This window comes from Hevea brasiliensis, chromosome 9 (assembly GCF_030052815.1).
Source record: "Hevea brasiliensis isolate MT/VB/25A 57/8 chromosome 9, ASM3005281v1, whole genome shotgun sequence".
In the NCBI taxonomy this organism is placed as follows: Eukaryota; Viridiplantae; Streptophyta; class Magnoliopsida; order Malpighiales; family Euphorbiaceae; genus Hevea; species Hevea brasiliensis.
The window spans coordinates 82,367,366-82,383,050 of NC_079501.1; the positions used below are offsets into that span (position 1 = coordinate 82,367,366).

Consider the following 15,685-nt stretch of genomic DNA (forward strand, 5'->3'; position numbering starts at 1 on the left):
AAACAATGAGGAAAGTGAGAGAGCTGTAGGAAAGAGAGATAGATTGGAAGAGAGATGAGGATAGAGAGATGCATGATAGGAGAGAAAGATAGAGAGATATAGGAAGAGATGTATAAGAAAGTCACTCTGTCTTTGTCTTCTCATATCTCTCTTACTCTTTGTCTTTCTCCCACTACTCCCTCTCTTCCAATCCCCCCCCCCCCTCCTCTCTCTCTCTCTCTCTCTCTCTTGCCCTCCTAATTTTTTTTATCTCTTAATTAGCTATAGTAAAAAAGAGAGGCGTAAAGTTGGATTACAAAAAAAAAAAAGAAGAGATAGATGTAGAGAGGGAAAGAGATGGAGAGAGAAACAAATAGGAAGAGAGAGACATGGCAGAGAGGAAGAGTGTTATATATATATATATATATATATATAGAGAGAGAGAGAGAGAGAGAGAGAGAGAGAGAGAGAGAGAGAGAGAGAGAGAGAGAGAGTTTCATGCCTTTCCTTCTCTACTTATATATCTCATTTTGTCTTTTGCTCTCTTTTGCCTACATCTTTTTCCTAATTTTTTTTCTCTTTCTATCTCATTCTCTCTCTCTTTCTTATATTTTTCAATATACTTTTTAAATTTTTGCGCTTTTAATATCAAAAACTTGAACTTTTATTTTTTTTAATTCAAGCCACAAAATGAATAATAATATAAAAATGATTGGCGTAAACATAGTGTTGACGTCAACATGCCAAATTAGTATCACTTAATATTATTAATGCTTTATTCTTAAAGTGCTAACGGCATAAAAGTCATAGATCTTTATTTATATCAAAACAAAGTATAAATCTTAAAATTAAAAGCGTTATAATTCACACTATTAAAGTATACTCTTCTAAGTTTTATAATTTCCCTTAGCTTAAGTACCAATATAGGCTTCTTAATCTATTGCGGTACTATCTATCTTAAATGGAGCCCACAAGGCCCCACCAAAAACCAGGTTGAATCTCAACTATAAATTGCCAACTATGATCTCTCTTGGAGCTGAGAAATCCTCTCCATCTGTCTACTCGCCCTCTCCTGGGCCCATCCTCTCCGATCCTTCCCTGCTGGAAGGAAAAAAGAAATAGGAAAGAAAAAAACCCTAGATCCCCAAATCTATTTTTAACCCTAACAAGCATCAAAATCAAAATTACATACTCAAGATTTTATACTAGTAATCATAGTAATGGCACAAGATTCTGAAGTGGAACCTGCATCAGAAACCGTAGATCAATCTCAATCTTCTTCTTCTTCTTCTTCTTCGGATCCATCGCTTTCCCGGAATGAGTCCTTCAGTAAACTCAACGCGCAGGCTCCTGAGTTTGTCCCCACGCGCCCACAACAACGGCCGCCCCCTCCTCCTCCTTCACCTCCTGCTGCCATGATGCATATCTATCCTCCGCCTCCTCCCTCTACGTTTCATGTCCCCATTCATAGCCCTGTGCCTGTGCCTCACGTGATCCCTGTCCAGAATCACCATCCGCACCACCACCACCAGCATCAGCATCATAATCAGCAGTACGTTCCAGTTCGGAGCCATAACAATCATCATCACGGTCAGAATAGTCACTATTTGCCTGTGCAGTATCATGGGAATCAGCATCATCAGAATCAAAATCACTTTGCTCCGACTCACAAGAAGGGGCAGTCAGAGGAAGATGTGGAGGTGGCTGCTAAGAAGGATGTAGCATCATCAGATCATGCGTCCAAAACTGACAGAAATGGACTATCTGATGAGACTGTGCAGAAACTTTTGAATCAAGTGAGTATCTTGGCTTCCAGACTAGTATTGACAGTGGTGTAGAACTGCAAAATTACATTCTAGTTACTGTGAAGTCTGAGCTAAATGATAATAAATTATAGTTTGCTGGTGGAGTGTGGAGTGGATTTAACTGATTGGTAACACTTATTTTTTCTGCACCCAAGTCTTTTTTGTTTTTATTTTTTTTCTGGGTCAAGGCGTTTGCTAAGCATGTTGTGTAAAGAATGTTCAATTACCCCGGTAATCAAAATAACAACCATTAACAACAATTATCTGGATTATACTATGCGGATAGAGTGAAGTGCACGCACACATCCAGCCAAATGCAGGATTCTAAATTGTGTATTATTAGATGTTAGTATACATTTTGGATTAAATAGATTATACTGTTGAATGATTATCTGGACTTAATAGCAAGAGAGTGAGGGTACTTGAACATTTGATGTATAGAGTTACCAATGTCAATATTGACAGATATTGCAAGCTTATTGATACTCTACATCTACATATGTTCTGTAGACGGGTTGAAGTAGATTACGGTTTTATCAATCATGTTTTCAATTGATAGCAGGCATTTGAGGTTTTTGCATATAAAAACAATTGTTTCCTCTACTTGTTTTTCTTTTGTGAATCGATCGCTTATAAAATCTTGGAGTCAGGATATGAGCGTTAACTAAGATGTACTTCCCCACTTTTTTATTTGGGTTGGGGTTGGTTGGAAAATTGTTGTGACTAACCTTTAGCAATCGATACTTTCTGTTTATTGTGCATTAGGTAAACGTATATGCTTAGTCCCTTGGGATTTGCAGACAACGTCAAATACATGGATTAGAAAATAATAAATAAGATGACAAACTGGGAGAATTACCTAAAGAATTGTAGCTGGCATCTGGGAGTTGAACAGCTGTTCACCTGCTTTTTTGATCCTGTAAAAATGAAGATTTTTCTTGTAGTCTGTAATTGGCACTTTCCAAAAACAAAATGTGGAAACTGTATTAGATAATGAATTGTATCTTTGTTGTTTGTTTCCTGCTGGTTTTACCGTGCATTTGTTAGGGGATATTGATGTCTTGCTCAAAATACAAGCTGTTTGACACAAAAATAGAGCCACATTATTATTTTCTTTTGACTGTTGGGATGTTTGAAAACTGTAGGTAAATTTGTTTGCTAATCTAGATATAAAGCTCTAATAGCTTCATGTGAACTCAAGTTTAAGCTTGAATTCACTAATTATTATAAATAATATAATGTAATACAAAATTTGCTTAAAATTTTATAACTACCTGAATACTTGATTAGGCTTGTAAGCCACTCAAGCGGGTAGTGAAATACTCAAATTTTTCGTGTATTGCTATTCAAGCTAGAGCTTGAATGGATTCTATTAAAACTGAGTCAAATTTGAATTTTTTTTGAATTTAGTCAGAGTAGCTTTGCTCATTTATGCCAATCATTGAAAGGTTATCATTTGATCCCTACTTAGAGCCTGTAATGCAAAGGCCTCATGATGTAGGAAATCCTAGAGATTTTAGGACTACTTGTTTTTGGAAAAAATATAGAAAATAATTAATTTTATTTACTTTTTTATTTAATGTATAAGTCCTAATTTAGAGTTGAATTTCGATTCTAAAATCCTAATGTGATTGGGGTTACAAACTCTATAAATAGGGTGTAGTTCCTCTATTTTATTTACAGACCTATTTTGATTATTGACTATTATTCTGAACAATAAAGTTGAGAATTTGTTCCCCCAAAATCTAAGAACTAGTTTCTCCCAATCTGAGAATTTGTTTCTTTTTCCCAAAATTCCCTCAGTAGTCAATACCTATTGGCCGCATAGGTACACACCATTTATTTTTGATAAGGCTTTCGTTGTCAATAAGTTTTAATGATTGAAATTGTAGGAGGGAACAAATATATATATTATTGAAGGCAAATTAATTGGAAAGGTAATGAGTGTGAAATATATAATTATTTTTCCATTTGTGTTATTTAATTCAATTTATGTGTTGGAAATATGATCTATTACATATCTTACCATGGAAATTCAAATAGAATATATTAATGAACTTCAACAATTGTTTTTGAGGTGGTTACTAATGCTAGGAAAAAGCCATTGAAGAATTACCCTTATTCAGTCATTTTTCATTTGCCTACCATTTTGAATGGTGATCAAGAGTAGAATCTTTTCCTTCTTGATTAAAAAAAGAAAAAAAAAAGATCTTCAATTACCTTTAAGAGGTTACAATTATGGTTGAAATTATACATGGCATTTCTAGTCCTACATTACACATCATGTTTTTCTTACCATATATGAAGCAAGAAGGCTTGTCAACTTTATTTCCTTTTTAACTATTGTCTAATCACAAATAAACCTTTTTCATTTTTCTTCTATGAGTTTTTGGAAAGTAGAAGTACTTATGATTTAAATTGTTGTTTGATAGGCAACGGTAAAATTCTGAAGAGTGGGACCACATCTTAATTCCTCTCCTATAATTTTACTTTCATGTGACTAGTTTGTAGTTTGCTTTAGCATAAAGAGAGAACATTAATTTGAAGGTGCAACCCCCCTCCCCCTTGCAAAACCAAAGAAAGGAAAAGTAAAATAATAATAATAATAATAAAATAAAATAAAATTTGAACCATGAGAATGTCTTTTTTATTATTATTGTTTTTCCTAAGCTAGACCTTTTATGACGCAGCATAGCTTAAGAAAAGAACATACTCCACACACAAAGTGAAACTTGAGAGGAAATTTACTACTAGATTTTTAATGAAAAACTAAAAATCAATTACATGGAAATTAAGGGGTTTTTTTTTTTTAATGGAGTTTTAAGACCCATAAACACAATAGGATCATAAACCGTAAGGCGTGTGATGTGCAAATTGCTGCACTTGCTTGTGATACGCCTTGGGGCGTGTGGGGGCCTATTGGCCCATGCCTTGGAGTGTGTAAAGCTTTGAAATTTTTGTTGCTATCACCCTTTTGCTTCCTTTGTGCACCATTCTCTTCCACTTGGAATAAACCCGTCCACGGACTTTGAAATGGAAAGAATTAGAAACTTTGTTAAGGGAGCACACCCCATGGACTTCTTTATTGATTTGAATAATGTTGACTCAAGAAAAATTGAGTTGAGCATCTTCACAGTTCACACTCATTTGTTTCCACAAGAATACCAGGACAAATAAAATTAATGGAAATAATAGGATGTATAGGGTTAGATAATTCCCCCATTTTAGCAGCCATGGTCTAAGGCAATACAACCAAGGCTCCAATTTTAACCTTATGTTACTCTTTTCCCAATTCTGCAAAACACTTGATGTCTTATCCTCTACCTTTTGCAAGAACATCAACTTCCTCCCCATGGACTCTTCATACAAGAATTCTTCCATCTCATCCTCCACTTCTTCTGGCTCACAATAGATTTCCTTTTGTTTTTCAATCAAATTGATAGTTTTTCTCTTTGGACATTCATGTGACTTGTGCTTCTCATTGCATTTATGACATTTAATAGGAGCTGGATTGGCGTGGGGATTAGTACCTTTCGAAGGATTGGAACTAATTGCCTTATCAACTCCACCTGTTGGACTCTTATGTTTTAAGATTAAGGGAGTAGAGTAGTTAGTAAGTTGTGAGAGGAAATATAAGAATTAATAGAGAGGGAGGAAGCAGTTATAGAACTGTTAGAGAATCTGTTGTAATTAGTTGAGTGTGTCTGTGACAGATATAAGAGGGGACTGAGTATAAAATGTGGGAAAAGCACCTGTATTTCACATTCAAGAATCAAATACAAAGAGTTATCTCTCTTCTTTTCTATATTCTTTCTAAATTTTCTCCCCCTTCTTCTTTTCTCAACGAAGTCTCTTTCTAGTTTTTTTACTCTGTTTATGGATTAAGTGCGGGTTTGATACTTAACAAATTGGTATCAGAGCTTGGTTTTGAGTGGGCTTAATTTGATATATGGTTCATCTGAGTTGCACCTAGGCTAGAATCAGGTTTCTTTCTCTCTTCTTTCCCTCTAAATTTTTTCCCCTTCTTCCTCAATTTATTCTTCCTTCTTACCCTGAATTTTTTCCCTTCTTTCCTAGAAATTTCTTTCCTTTCTTTCCCTATTGTTTCTTGCTCTATTTCTTCTTCTCAACAGAACCCTGTTTCTGCTCTTTTTTCTTCTAAGAATCCAAATTCCCTTCTCATTCTCTTCTCTTTCTTTTTCTTTCTTTCTTTCTTTCATTATACCTTGAAATACATATTTCTTTCTCTCTATATTTCTTTCTTCCTTTTCTAATTTTTCCTTTCTCAACAACCTTGAAATTAGGGTTTCTTCCTTCAATTTTGGAAACCCTTCTTTCTTCCTCAAATTTCTATTTCTTTTCTTGAAATTTTCCATTATTTTCTTGAATTCTGTATTCTTAATCTTTCTTCAATCTTTTCTTCTGTTTGGGTTTCAAATCTAGTATGTGGAGAGAATGATTCAATTTTCAGCCGTTGTGAGTCAGAAATATGACTAGATTTGTGATAGTAAGTCAAGAAATGATTAGGATTGCCAGGCTGGAAGAAAAGATGAGGGATTTCTAAGAAGTGTCTTGAGGCCTAAAGGAGGAAGTAAAGAAAAGTTCTTTGGAACTCAATTCTTTCAGGAAAGAATTTCGAGCCTTTATGAATATTATGATGAAAGATAAGGGTAAAGAAGTCTGCAACAATGAGGATGAATTGGCCAGATCCCAGAAACAAGGTTTCTGAGAACAAAGGACTGTTGCTTATTCCCAGAGACTTCTTTAATTCTCATTCAATGGATGAAGAGCCAAATGAAGGCCAAGATGCCTCAAGTAAAGTTTCCAATAGGAATGGCAAGGGCACTGAGATGGAACAAGATTTCATTGCTAATACATTAACTGTGAGTGAGGATTCAAAGAAGGAAAATGCTAAAGAGGGTAATGAGGGGCAAACAAATGATGCAATGGGGGGAAACAGGAGTTAACTATGAAATGAAAGTCGTTTGTTCAGTGACACAAGTGATGATTTTGTCTCAGTTAGGGATGAAAGAAGTGTTTGAGCAGAAAATTGGAATATTAGAGATTCAAGTTGGACAATCCAAATAAATGTTGGATTGGAAAATAGCATTGGAGATTAAAGTTGCACAACCCACAATCCGTAAACCTGAAATTTCTTGCAGGAAAGGGGATGGATTGAGCTTACTACTTCAAGAGGACCTTGATCTTAATTTTGAGTTCTATTCTTGTGTTTTTCTAATTTCGATAGAGGATAAATGGGAGAAATCAATAAGGCTAAAGAAGAAATTAATCTTGAAGGGTGCTACATCTATAATTCTTGAAGAAGATGAATTCAAAAGATGGAGAAGGCAGAAAAAAGGGCAAATATGAAGAACTAGTTCCAATATGCAGGATATTAGATTTGCACATTAAGATTCATTACAGGTCCTAGTAGTAGCATGTGGTCTATAATTGCAATATGTTTTTGCTGTTTGTTGTCTCTTTCATCATTCTTGAGGACAAGAATGATTTCAAGGAATGGTGAATATTATGATTAAGGAAGTAGAGTAGTTAGTAAGTTGTGAGGGGAAATATAAGAATTAATAGAGAGGGAGGAAGTAGTTATATAACTCTTGGAGAATCTGTTGTAATTAGTTGAGTGTGTCTGTGACAGTTATAAGAAGGGATTGAGTATAAAATGTATGAAAAGCACCTGTGTTTCTTATTCAAGAATCAAATACAAAGAGTTATCTCTCTTCTTCTCTATATTCTTTCTAAATTTTCTCCCCCTTCTCCTTCTTTTCTCAACCAACTCTCTTTCTAGCTCCCTTTCTCTTTTTTTGGATTAAGTGCAGGTCTGATACATAACACCTTATTGCTTACTTTTCCCCCTTTAACAACATGTGGAGCACCTTAAGAACCTTCTTTTCCTCTTTCCCATCTATTGGTTGTTCATTGTCTTCAGTATACCTTGGATAAGAATCATGGTGAATCCCCTCTTACTTCATCATCTCCGCCTTTTGCCTTGGACAAGGTTCTCAACACTTGGATACCAACATGATCTTTGATTGTGGGCTTCAATCCTTCCAAATACATCGCCATCGATTGCCCTTGGGATTCATGAAGATTATTCCTCCTGGCTAATCTCATGAACCGTACGGTTTTCTTGTTGACACCTTTGGTATTGTTGGAAGAGTATTTGCTCATAATTTGGTGGTAAGAATTCTTGTTGCAATAGATACTTCATCCAATACCACGCACGAATCACCCTTTTAGCTTGCAACCTCTCCCACCAAGGGAGGCTCTACCTTTCAGCCAACATGCTACTACCTTGACTTTTCTTTTTGGAGCCGTCTCCGTGTAATCAAAAAACCTCTCCACATCGATTATCTAGTCCAAGAATTCCTCAATAGTCAAATTCCCATTGAAGTTAGGAAATCAACTTTTTATCAGATTCAAAATTCTTTGCTACCCCTCTTATAATATCCATGAACACCCCTTCTCCCATAATCACCTTATCGCCAATTTCTAGGATATCCATAAGGGTCCTACACGTATGCTTCTTTCGAATCTTCATTATAAACATTGTCTACAAATAGGAATTTGTCGATAAATAGGATCATCATAAGATACATCATCTTTTAGGTTTTTATTTTTAACCCGATCCCTGTTTGCATTGATTCCCAAAGCATCAAGATGATCGACAATTTGTTTGAAGCGTCTTAAATGTGCCCGAATTTGAGACACTGTGTAACTCCAGATGTTGCTCAAATTGTTGCAACTTGCAACGTGTCATTCCTATGGTTAAAGTGCTCTGTTCCCTAATCACTATCATGGGAACGACTATAATCACCACCTCCATCAAGGTTAGCTATCGTAATTGGGGTGAATTCCCCACTCTAATACCACCTGACACAGTGTAACTTAAGAATATAGTCCACAATCCACACATAAAGAATGTAACATGAGAGGAAATTCTCTGCTGGATTTTTATTGAATGAAATTGACACTATAACTCAATTACATAAAAATTGATGCAGTATGTAGTGTGAAAAAAGATTGACACTTAATCAAACACTTGAAAATAAATAAAATTTAATCTAAGACATTAAGAACACAAGATTTAATAGAAAGGTTAAAGAAAAATAAAGCAAAAAATAACTTTATTGAAGAGAAAATTATCAAAGTCTATTAAAATCTCATCATCTATAAAATACAAGAGTACATGGATATTTATAGAGTTTTAAATCTTAATCTAAGTAGGAATAAATTTACTAGTTGTAAACTAATTAGGAATGACAAATAAAGGTATCTAGGAATTTTAGATAAACATAAATATAATAGAAAATCTAAATAAAATAGGAAAAACAAAATCCTAGATGTAGTAGGAAACTTAAATAACTAATCTTTATTGAAATAGGAAAATAAAATAAACTAAATCTAGCCAAAATTGGAAGTAGAAATGTGTTTGGATTGCTTGGACAGCTTAGAGGTACGTTTGTATCCAAATAGCACCGCATTAGAAATTAGGGGTTTATATAGAGTTTTAAGACCCCTAAACACAGTAGGTATATAAAGATACTGTTTAGGAAGTTTAGATAAACCTAAATGCATTAAGAAGTCTGGATGAAATAGGAATAAACTAATCCTAGTTGAAGTGGGAAATTAAAATAAGTGCTAATTAGAATAGAAAACAATAAGAAAACTAAATCTGATGTAGTATCTTGGTCAAACATGAAATAGGAGTGAAATTGGACTGAAAAAACGTGATTCATGCTGGCTGGGCTGAGGGTCACGCGGCCATGGGTGTGTGATTATTCCTGTCACACGCTCTAGGGCATGTGATGTGCAGATTGCTGCACCTGCTTGTGACATGCCCTGGGGTGTGCGGGCTGCTGGCACACACTCTGGGGCATGTAAAGCTCTGGATTTTTTTTTTAAACCATTTTGCTTCTTTTGCCTCTTCTCTTGCTTCTTGGAAGTCCAGGTCCTACATCATTTTGTGATTTCTTAAACAGAGCATAATTTAAAAAGACTGTAGCCAACCACATCTGGTTGGAAATTGTGGCTTAGTTGAGTTTATTAAAGTCATTGTTGTTGTATTTACTAACCCTTGGAGTAAATGGGAGCTACTGAACACCTCCTGGGAGCTTCTTAAGCTCAGTGTGACCAATTGCCTCTTGAAAATTGAGGTTATGGCTTATTTTGGTAATTATTGGACATTAGGAAACTTTGGATTCATCATCTGTTTCCTTTCATGCAAAATTTTTCACCTGCATATGGGATTTATGTTTAGGAGATGGATTTTGTGAGGTTGCTCATGGTTTGCTAGATTGTTTGGACTTTCTAGTTGAGAGGGAGGACAAGGGATTTGCTGCTTGGACCTATAATCAGTATAACAAGGGATTTTATAGATTATTTTCTAGTTTCAATACTCAAGTATTACCTTGTGTTGTCACAAATTGCATGTTATTAATTTTTTTGGGGGACATTTGGACTGCTGTTTACAGGTGGAGTATTATTTCAGTGATATAAATTTGGCGACTACTGATCATTTGATAAGGTTTATACACAAGGATCCTGAGGGATATGGTAAGATCTCTGGTTTTAGTGGGTTTTTACTTTTCATTTTAGCATAGTTTGTTTCTTAATCCTCTAATTCTAGCGTTTCTGCTATTCAATGTAAGTTTTTCTTTTCATTTCTTTTTATTTGTAACTGTTATATAATTTCGGTTGCTTTTGGTCAAAGCAACTTCAGGGAAAATACTGCCTTTTGTTGTCTTGTTATTGTGAATTGATGGATAAACTGTTGTGAGAGTTCTATAGATGTTCTAATGTAAATGGTGCCTTTCTCAATGCTTCTGATTCATATGGGCTTTGGATTTAGAAGTTCATACCTTATAATGATCTTGTTCTAGAATAAAATGAAGTTTATGCAAATTACATTCGTCTCAAGATACTATGATAAAATATAATTTTTCCATTTATTAAACTTCCAATCAGTGAGTGACAATGTCTTTTTCCCTGAATTTTTTTCCATGATTTTTGTAAATGCAGCTGCATTAGACTGACTTTTGTTTCTGAATTTTAAAATTAATTCTACTCTTTTTATACATTTGTATGTGTGTGCATGCACCAAGGCCAAATATGATAGGAAAGGTTTTGGGGATAGGATAGGATAACTCAACTTATTCTTAGTTTCAAACTAGTTTGGATTGGCCTTTTGAGGGATAGAGTAGTTTAGATGGCATGTTTGTAATTCTCCTTTGTTACTCAACATATGATAGATGGTCTAATAAAAGGAAGTTGTAAAACAAGAAGAAGGAAAAAGGTTATTTAGAAATTGTCACTTTAGAATTGGATGTTTGAACTGTTACTATTTCAAATGTTTCAATTCATTTTAACATATTGTCTACTTTGATGTAGTGCCAATATCTGTTGTTGCTTCCTTTAAGAAGATCAAAGCTGCCATAAATAGTAATTCTCAACTTGCTTCCATCTTGCGGAACTCATCAAAGATCGTAAGTTTTTCATATGTTTTCCAATGCATCTGTTCTTATTTATTCTTCCCGGTGTTCTATTGACCATCTTACTTTTTGACACAACATTCTGCAGGTAGTTAGTGAAGATGGAAAGAAAGTTAAACGGCGGCACCCCTTAACTGAGTCAGATGTGGAAGAGTTGCAAGTAGGTTTTTTCCTTTTTTGTCAGTCTGTTTACCTGCATTGTTTTTGTTAGTGTAACTTTTCAAACTGTCTTCAAGTTTGGTGTATGAAAGGCTTGCTTGTTATTCCATTACCATGCCCTTATTTTTAGTTTAGAGTCTACCATGATTTGTTATTTACTTTTTGAACTTTAGTCTCGCATAATTGTTGCTGAAAATTTACCTGAAGATCATTGTCATCAAAACCTCATGAAGATATTCTCTGCTGTTGGAAGGTAATAAGACGGTTGCTTGTCAGATTTATACAATTCATGTGAATATATATGTATATATATATATATAATAGACAATTAATACTGTTGAGTTTTTACTTCTCAGTGTGAAGACTATACGTACCTGTCCACCTCAAACTTCTGGTGGTGGGGCCTCTTCAGCATCTAGATCTGCAAAAGCTGATGGAATGCATTTCAGTAACAAGGTTCATTTGTCTTGATGTTCATGGATGCATACATGAAACACATGGGACCACCTTCGCCATATTTTTTAAGCTTTTTGTTATGTTTTTTCATTTGTCAACACTCTCAATTTCCCTTGTTTGGTTACACCGTCTTGTGCTGGTTTTCTAATGGCGATGCCCAAGGATAACTGGAGCTGCAAAGCTGGAAATATAAAAAGGAAGAATAAATTTTACATGCTTGAAAAGATGCCAATGATAAATAACATGATTTTGAATCTTGTCCCTGAAGACAGACCAGCCAAAAAAGTTAAAAAAAAAAAGGCAAGAAATGACAGGGAATTCTTATTTTGTTTCCTATGTTAAGAGTCATTGGGTGGGCTCTGTATTTGCTAAGACAGTTTGAAACTGCGAGAATGGAAGGTGCATTAGAAGGAGGGGGGGACTGGATGGAAGCAAGTAGTAAAGTGAGACAGTGATCCTGATATGATGAAAGATATGTTGTTTATCCTTCGATGCCAAATTGCCAATACACAGTTGGAATTTGTAGCATTGGCAGTTAATGCCATGCAAGGCTTGTTTTCATTGAAGACATGAATTTTGTAGCTATTCTGTTGTTATTTTAGCAGCTCATATGTGTTGCTAATCTTTTGGTATTGAATAATATATTTAATTTGGTATTGAGATGCTTATCTAACATTGCAACTTGTGTCATGTGCAGTTGCATGCATTTGTGGAATATGAGTCTGTTGAGATAGCTGAGAAAGCAGTAAGTGTTGTGTTTTCTACAATCGAGTGAATGCTCCCCTCTATATTTCATTTCTCACTAGAGAAGTTAAATGCATATTCTATTTTGCAGGTAGTTGAGCTAAATGATGAGGAGAACTGGAGTGGTCTTAAAGTTCGGTTAATGCTAAAACACATGGTATCTGCCTACATTATTTCCTCTTCTCTTGCTACTTATTTGCAAACATAATTCTGATGAGAATTTGTAGCCAAACCCCCGAGTTTTCAAAACCATCATCTTGATTTGACATTTTGTAATGCTCAACTATACGTTTCCAAAGATTGGCAGATTGGATGATATCTGAAATAGTTACATATTATAAGGAGAGAATAATTAAAAAAAAAAAGTTCAAAAAGATGACACATGAGATGAAACACGTCTTACACTGAACATCAGATATGTAACTATGTCGAGTCCTACAACTTGAAAGGTTTTCATTTAATGGTATCTGCAGTTTTTGCCATCCTGTTGTGGAACAGATTTGAAATCTATTTACTTACTGTTTGAAATTTATTCTCTTTTTATTCTCTCATTTTTTTTTTTCTAGGCCTCTATCCAGACATTCCTAGTTATTTTCTATGAATTTTTTTCCCCAAGTCACAACATGCATATTTGGATGTGAAATGTATTCTGTTTCATTCATTGAATTTAAACTTCAAGGCTCGACTAGTCAAATTATTGTTTGACAAGTCTTATCCAACTATTGGAGTTAGATTTGTCTCATGATTTGTGTTTGTTTCTTTCATCTTTAGTCAAAACCTACCCAAGCTCGGGGAAAGAAGGGACATGATGGGCAAGGGTACTCTGAGGAAGATGAGGCTTGTATATCTGAGCAACAGCTGAATGAAAAACAGAACGAAGATCCTTCCCAACAATATGATGCTCATTCACATGAACCGACTGTAAGTACTGGCAGCTTTCCATTGATTCTGATTATGCACTATTTTAAAGGTCCTTGATTTTGAGAAAATTATTCGCAGATATGGCCAGTTGAAACTGACATTTGAGAAGTAATTTATTGTTTGGACATTAAAATCCGAGAAATATTGGCTCTGAATTGGCTTACTTTTTATTCCTTATAAAATGAGATCAGTTAGTTGATAAAGAAATTTATCATCTACAAAAAAAGGGATAAAAAAAAAAAAGGAGATAGGCTAGTTCTATTTTTGTAATTTTCTGTTGATTAGGACAGAAAGATCTGACTGCTTTGAATCCAGAAGAATGGTTTGTTTTCCTTTTGATGTGCCTGAAAAGGCATCCCTGTTTTCCTCCCATTAAATGATGATTTAGGTCTCAAGAGTTTTAATGTGCCTCCTCTTGGACAGGGAGAGGATCATGTGAATGAAAAGGAGGGTGCACATAGAAAAGGGCGCAACCGGGGTCGGGGAAAGGGACGCGGGAGGGCTCAATACCATCAAAATAACCGTGGAAATCATGTGGGAACTCCCCCTTCAAATAATCCAGTTATTGGTGAGCAGCCAGGTATGGGGAAGCAACCCCCGGGGCCCCGTATGCCAGATGGCACAAGAGGTTTTGCAATGGGTCGGGGGAAGCCAGTTGCTGTTAATATTGCATGATAGTCTTTTTCAAGACTAGAGATTCTACTGTGGGATTGAAGGATGTTGATAGCAGGGTTTTACAATGGGCTAAATAGTTGGTGTAAGGGTCAAGTTCGCAGTATTTGGTCTGTTGGCGTTTTGTATTTTTGTATGGATGTTGCAGAACAAGTTTGTTAATACTTTATAAAAAAATTTGCTATCACATTAGCTGTATGTTGTAGAAATGAAAAGATTGAAACCCTTGGTGGGAAGTGAGCCATACTTATAAATAAAATGTGAACCAGACTTTTGATATTACAATTAAAACTGTAAATTACATGACTCTCTCCCTCTCTCTCTCTTAATTCAAGTGAAGTTGGAGTAATGCGTTTGCGGCTGAGACTTACCTCGAGAGAGCTTTGATGGCTGTGGTTTTAGTGTTTGCTTACTTTGAGAGACTTTGAAGAAGCTGTGGCCATTATTTTGTTTAAATTTTTAACTTAATTAAAAACTAGTAAGCACCATTTTTATGTGGAATTTAGGTTTTGCGCATTAATTAATGAAAAGATTGGATAATCTCGTTTGTATAAAAATAAATTAGAAATTGATTGAATTCCTATTTATTTCATCTTAAAAATTATATAAATATTTATTATAATATTTTTTAAAATAAAAGGCAAAATTTAAAAAAGATTTTTACATTTTAATTTTTTTAAATATGATAAATAATTTTAAACGAAAGAAAAATTCGATACGAGTAGTATATATTTAATTTTATTTAGAAAATTTAAATAGTCAGAATTATTAATGCAGATGAAATTAAATAAAATTATATATTTCATATGATTAAAATTTCAAATGATTAGGTAATGATAAAAAGTTATACATGCCCTTGTATTATTGTATGAGGTTCAAATAAGTCTATTTTTAACTTTCTGGCCTAATTAACTTTTAAACTTTTAATTCAAACTCAAATTAACTTAAACTTAATAAAATATTATTTTTTTAGTAATAAAATATTATTTTTAAATTTTAAAAATATTTATCATTTTTAATTAAAAAAATTAAAAAATATATATATATATATCAAACCCAAAAAAGCTTCCCTCCCCCTCCCCTTTCAACCTAGAAATTCTGCATTCTCTTTCAAACCCACAAACATCAAGAAGCAAAATATCAAAAATCACTGGAAGAATTCTTCGAAGAAGTCCGTCCACTGTTCACCGTTGCCATTCGTGCTCCTTGAACCACTGCTCAAAACATAGTTTGAGGATATTTTGCTAATTGAGCCTCTAACGGACATGTCTAGCCCTTCTAGGGACTTGAGTTGTCTATTAGAGAGCAAGACTTGAGAAGTTATTGTCAAGGAGCATGATGAGCTTGTAAGCTTATCTCCTTCTTGTGGTTGCCTTTCAAGGGTAGCTTTTACAAGAATTGGCTGCAACTTGATAAAATATCCCTAAAAACCAAACCCTTTAG

The 15,685-nt window shown here is 34.6% G+C and overlaps 1 protein-coding gene across 1 annotated transcript; it reads left to right on the top strand.

Annotated features, from left to right (window-relative positions):
- Positions 1–998: 998 nt before the first annotated feature.
- LOC110653444 (la-related protein 6B) lies at positions 999–14,429 on the top strand. The gene is made up of 10 exons (XM_021809085.2): positions 999–1,775; positions 10,274–10,355; positions 11,190–11,284; positions 11,379–11,450; positions 11,623–11,702; positions 11,806–11,905; positions 12,603–12,650; positions 12,741–12,806; positions 13,421–13,570; positions 13,994–14,429. The coding sequence occupies exons 1-10, from the start codon at positions 1,200–1,202 to the stop codon at positions 14,243–14,245; spliced, it is 1,521 nt and encodes a 506-aa protein (XP_021664777.2). The 5' UTR covers positions 999–1,199; the 3' UTR covers positions 14,246–14,429.
- The last annotated feature ends 1,256 nt before the right edge of the window (positions 14,430–15,685 follow it).

Excerpts from the sequence above, each read along its gene's own strand:
- LOC110653444 (XM_021809085.2), top strand. The coding sequence starts at position 1,200 with ATGGCACAAGATTCTGAAGTGGAACCTGCATCAGAAACCGTAGATCAA. Across the intron at positions 10,356-11,189 it reads CAAGGATCCTGAGGGATATG|TGCCAATATCTGTTGTTGCT; the intron begins GTAAGATCTCTG and ends ACTTTGATGTAG. Across the intron at positions 12,651-12,740 it reads TTGAGATAGCTGAGAAAGCA|GTAGTTGAGCTAAATGATGA; the intron begins GTAAGTGTTGTG and ends TCTATTTTGCAG.